Genomic DNA, 5,000 nt, shown 5'->3' on the forward strand with positions numbered 1-5,000 from the left:
GCCAACAAAAGCCGTTTTGGACCGGAGTGGTCTGTGGTTGAGTTGTTCATCCTGGAGTTAGAAATAAAACAATTCTTCCACTCGGGCTTGCTGGATATAAAATGATTATAACTTCATACCCACCGCGCCCTCGTAGAATAATTGTTACATATTTACCGAGTTTAAGGAGAATATTGGTTAGCCGGGCTGAGATTTCAGCCTGGGTTCTGAAAGAACCCCTAAATGCACGAGTTTTCAACCGCGAGAAATTTCGTTCGGGCCTCAGTAAATTTTCTCATGGAAATTTGTGTTTTGCGCCCGGGCTGAAACTTCCCATGTAACTTGCCACGTAACTTTATGAGTTGCAAAGGGCTTTTTTTCTTTCTTATTTTGTGACTTATACGAATTCTATAAACATTGCAATTATGTACCTTTGTTGTTATAAGTTCTGTAACTAAATACCGTTTTGTATGAATGTAAAGTATCAAAATGTAATGTGTAATGCACAAATAAAACTTTAAAAAACTTTTTTTTTTAACTTGCCATGTAATCAGGCCCCTATGGACATGCATATCCACGCGCGCATAAGTTATGAAAAAACAAAGTATAGTCTATTTTAAAAAAGGGTCTATTATTAGACGAAAGTTGAATTACTGTAATTTTAATGAAGTTTGAAATTTAAGCTTGTTATGACCCTTCAGAAAAAGGCGGCTACTTGATCATCCGTTTTAATAACATCTACTTGCTTTATTAAAAAAAGGAAAAAAAGAGTTTTGCATATGCTAAATGGCCAAGTGGAGCTGATTGGAGCGAAAAACAAAACAATGTATTGGAACGTATTTATAATAATGAAAATTATGAAACGCAAAAACAAAGGTCTTCGATTTTGTTTTGAATTAATAGACAGGAGTTATGGAACTATTGTGGGAAACATCATGACGTAGGTAGTTATTTTTCGTTGCCTCAGAATTTCATGCGTGTTTTATTTTAATTAAGATGAACATCCGTAATAACGTTGAACAGTTAGTTAACAATGAGGTTCCTACCATTCATTCAATTAACACAATATTACACCGCTCTTCCTTTGTGTAGGAAAGGAAACCAGTATGATGCAAGAAATGGTACGGGTAGCATGCAATATAACAGTAAGCCGGTCTAAAATGCCCTTGCATTGAGTAAATACGACAAGATGAATCAATCCCTCTACAACAATACTAAAAGGGGAAGGGATCTTTCTTTCTGCTTAATATGTACTTCAACACGACATGATCATTCTTCAGGGAACTTTCTTATAGGTGATTTGCACGGAAGACCTTAGACAGGACTCGAGGAAAAAGAGTTGCAGATTTGTTTTGCTAGATCTAAGCGTTCATTTCCACCTGTCGTCATCAATAATAAGAACATCGAAGTTGTTAAGAGTGCCAAACTTTTGGGTCTCTTCATCTCTGACGATTTGAAATGGAACGCGCATGTTGCTGAGATAGTTAAGAAGGTAGCGTCCAGACTGTACTTGCTGAGGCAGTTAAAACGAGCGGGCCTCGACCCGCTCGAACTTGTATGTTTCTACACCACATGCATTCGGCCGGTCGCCGAATACGCCTGCGAGACCTTTCATAATAGCCTTCCCATATACCTATCAGATGAACTGGAAAGGCTTCAAAAACGCGCCTTTCGTATCATCTATCCCACCTTGAGCTATTCCGAGGCGCGCGTAGCCCTGGGGCTGCCGCTATTAAGCGCTCGAAGAGAGGAACTCACCACGCGCCTCTTCGATGAGATCCTTCAAGACCCCAACCACAGGCTCCATCACTTACTGCCGCCAAAGAATGAATGCCAAGTAACTCTCAGGAAAAAGAGGACTTTCAATGTCCCTCTTTGTAAGACAAATCGCTTTAAGCGGAGCTTTTTAATGGCAAATTCTTCCCGTTCTTAGCTTTTAGTTCTCGGTGTGCAACCTTGCTTTTAATATATTTTTAGATTTAAATTTTAGATTTAAATTTTAGATTTAAATTCTAGATTTAAATTTTAAATAATTTTAGAATCTTTGTTCGATTGTAAATAGCCGTAATTCAGCCCTTGGCTGCAATGGTTTTATTTAATAAAGCTATCTATCTATCTACAGCAATGACCAGAACCAGGTTGCTGACCAGCGGTTTTCGTTGAAACAATGGTTTGCTGGGGGTGCTCAGTCTCGCGGACTCAGAAAACCTGGTTGTGGTCATTGTTATTTAAGGTTTTTCGATTTGCAAGTTACGTAATAGCCGCCATGTTGGATGAGACAAACAATTCTCGATTTTCACATGACGTCACGGCCGCCATGTTTGTGCCTCCTCCGGGAATTTAACTCTACTATTATGCAAACGATTTCTTTTGTTTTCGTTGAAAAACATGGCTGTTGATCACGTGCGTGAAAACCAACAATATACACTTAATGTATGGTCCCGTGGGAAACAGTTTTGTTTTCCCGAGAGTCCTGATGTTTTCCGAGACGAAGACGAGGGAAACATCAGGACTCGAGGAAAAACAGAACTAACTAGTTTCCCGAGGGACCATACATTAAGTGCTTTGTTATATATTTAGACTTTTCCTACAACAATCGCAGCAAAACATCCGGAGCGGGCAACTGCGGAATTAGGGAGTTTTAGCAAAGACGACGGATACGGCTACGGCAACGCCACAAAGCAAGAATATTATTGGTTGAAAAAGGAAAAATGCTCGTGCTGCACGTGCAACACGAATTTCCGTGCATTTCTTTGCCGTACTCTACAAACAACAACGTGAAATCACCAAATTTTAGGTTTTGACTACAACGTGAGCATAAAACAATGAAAAAGTCATTTTCAGTTTTGACTTTAAAACCGTTCGTACCCATCCATTTACAGGACAAGACGGATTAATCGCGAAATACTTGCGATAGCGCTAAGTTATAATTTGGACTAACGTACACGCTACAGGCTAACAGGTATAGTCTATTTAAAAAAAAAGGTCCATAACACGAAAGTTGAATTACCGTAGTTTTAATGAAGTTTAAAATTTAAGCTTGTTATGACTGTTCAGAAAATGGTGCCCACTTGACCATCGCTTTTAATTACATCTACTTGCTTTATTAAAAAAAGGAAAAAAGAGTTTTGCATGTGCTAAATGGCCAAGTGGAGCTGATTAGTGCGAAAAAACAAACAAACAATGTATTGGAAAGTATTTATAATAATATTCCTTTGTCATGTTTTATTTTAATTAAGATGAACATCTGCAATAACGTTGAACAGTTAGTTAAATGAGGTTTCTACCATTCATTCAATTAACACAAGATCACACCGCTCTGCCTGGACGTAGGAAAGGAAAACCAGTATGCAAGAAATGGTACGGCTAGCATGCAATATTCCGTGATTAGCTGCTTGATTGTGAAACGTTGCTTAGTTTAGGCAGTCGGTACCCAACGTCCGGTAAACATGTCGAAAAATACATCACAACGAATGACATTCGGGTGCGAGAGATTGGTAGACAGCTGCAAACTGTATTTTTGTCGATAGAACTCGCCACAAAAATATTAAGTCATTTGCCCGCGGGTTTGGGTTAGGGAGCTTAAGATCTACGACGACGACGTCGACGACGAAAACGCCACAAAACAATGATATCATTGGTTAAAAGAGCATAAATAATCGTGCTGCACGTGCAGCACGGATTTTAGCTCATATTTCTGCGGTTCTCTGCATGACGACGACGTGAAATCACTAAGTTTTAGGTTTTGACGACAACGTGAGTATGCAACAGAGAATTTTTCATTCTCTATTTTCACTCTGAAACCGCTCGTACCAATTTATTTTTAGGATACTTCGCCCACATTGTACGAAGTGAACGTGATGGAATAATCGCGAAAGACTTTTACTAGAGCGAAGTTATATTTTGAGGTGACGTTTTCGTCGACGTCGCCGTCGTAGATCTTAAGGTCCCCAATAAAATGGAGTGGAGGCGCGTTCACCATGTTTTTTGTTCGTGACTCGCATTAAAATTGCATAGCTTTCTAGTTCTGGGAATTCAATTCGCCAAATCTTTCTTCTGGTTTTGTTGGTCCCTTACAAAGCCTGCATGAGTTAATTAAATAAGCGAACAGTCTATTTGGTCTTTGCAAACCAACGACCACGAACAGAACCTGAAACCAACATAACATATCCTTGGCTCACCTGAACGAGCATCTGCTGATACAAACTACGAAGGGTGTCCATTTCTTCATCATGACTCTTCTCCTCCTCTTTGATCTGCATTAGAAAATTTTGATCGCGAAGAAATAGTTGGCGCTGCCATTAAAGTCCTGGATTGGGTTTCTGCTGGGTAAAAACTATACCTTCTCTTCACGGCTGTGTTTAAACCAGACACCCGTAAGAATCCACGTGCAAAGGGTCTTATAGAACCTTAAAGAGGCCATGTCGTACAAACTGATGTACTTTCATGACAACCATAATGCCCAAAAAGTACAATGAAACATTGCAATAACCAATTAAAACTGTTAAACAACATAACAGAAATACAGCAAAAGGAAAGAGAAGCGTGGATGGACATAAATGGACAAGATTGAAACGGATTACGTTTGCATAATCTTGCATGAAAAAAGGTCGGCCCGACGTTTTTCAAGTTTATCGCAAATCGCCTGGATAAAGGTCGTTTTTGCTCAGAATCATCTCGTTTGTGATGAAACGATAAATTTATCAGTAAAGGATTCCATATTACCATTTTCAAGTTTTAAACTTGTGATTAACTAAAGATTTCCTCGAAACACCCTAAAATAACGTGACATAGCCCCTTTAAAACCTGTACATTTTGACGACCAGTACAATCATAAGAAACGTTTTACGGTCCGCATCAAATTTTGTACATTTGAAATTAGGAAACCTTCGACCCTTTAATATTACTAGTTCGGATGTTCTACCAAAGAACTACAGGAAATCGACCCGTGGAAAGTAAACTAGGCCGTTTTGGTTGGTCAAGGTGACAACAATGTAGTTTACCAAATAGTCTGGAATTGT

General features: G+C 39.1%; 1 protein-coding gene across 1 annotated transcript in view; it reads right to left on the reverse strand.

Moving 5' to 3' along the window:
* The window catches only part of LOC137988940 (kinetochore protein Nuf2-like), a 26,534-nt gene that overhangs the window by 2,455 nt on the left and 19,079 nt on the right, over positions 1–5,000 (reverse strand). Inside the window, exon 17 of the mRNA XM_068834877.1 lies at positions 4,161–4,235. Coding sequence (XP_068690978.1) covers positions 4,161–4,235 — 75 coding nt within the window. The remainder of the gene's footprint in view (positions 1–4,160; positions 4,236–5,000) is intronic.

This window comes from Montipora foliosa, chromosome 2 (genome assembly GCF_036669935.1).
Source record: "Montipora foliosa isolate CH-2021 chromosome 2, ASM3666993v2, whole genome shotgun sequence".
NCBI lineage: Eukaryota > Metazoa > Cnidaria > Anthozoa > Scleractinia > Acroporidae > Montipora > Montipora foliosa.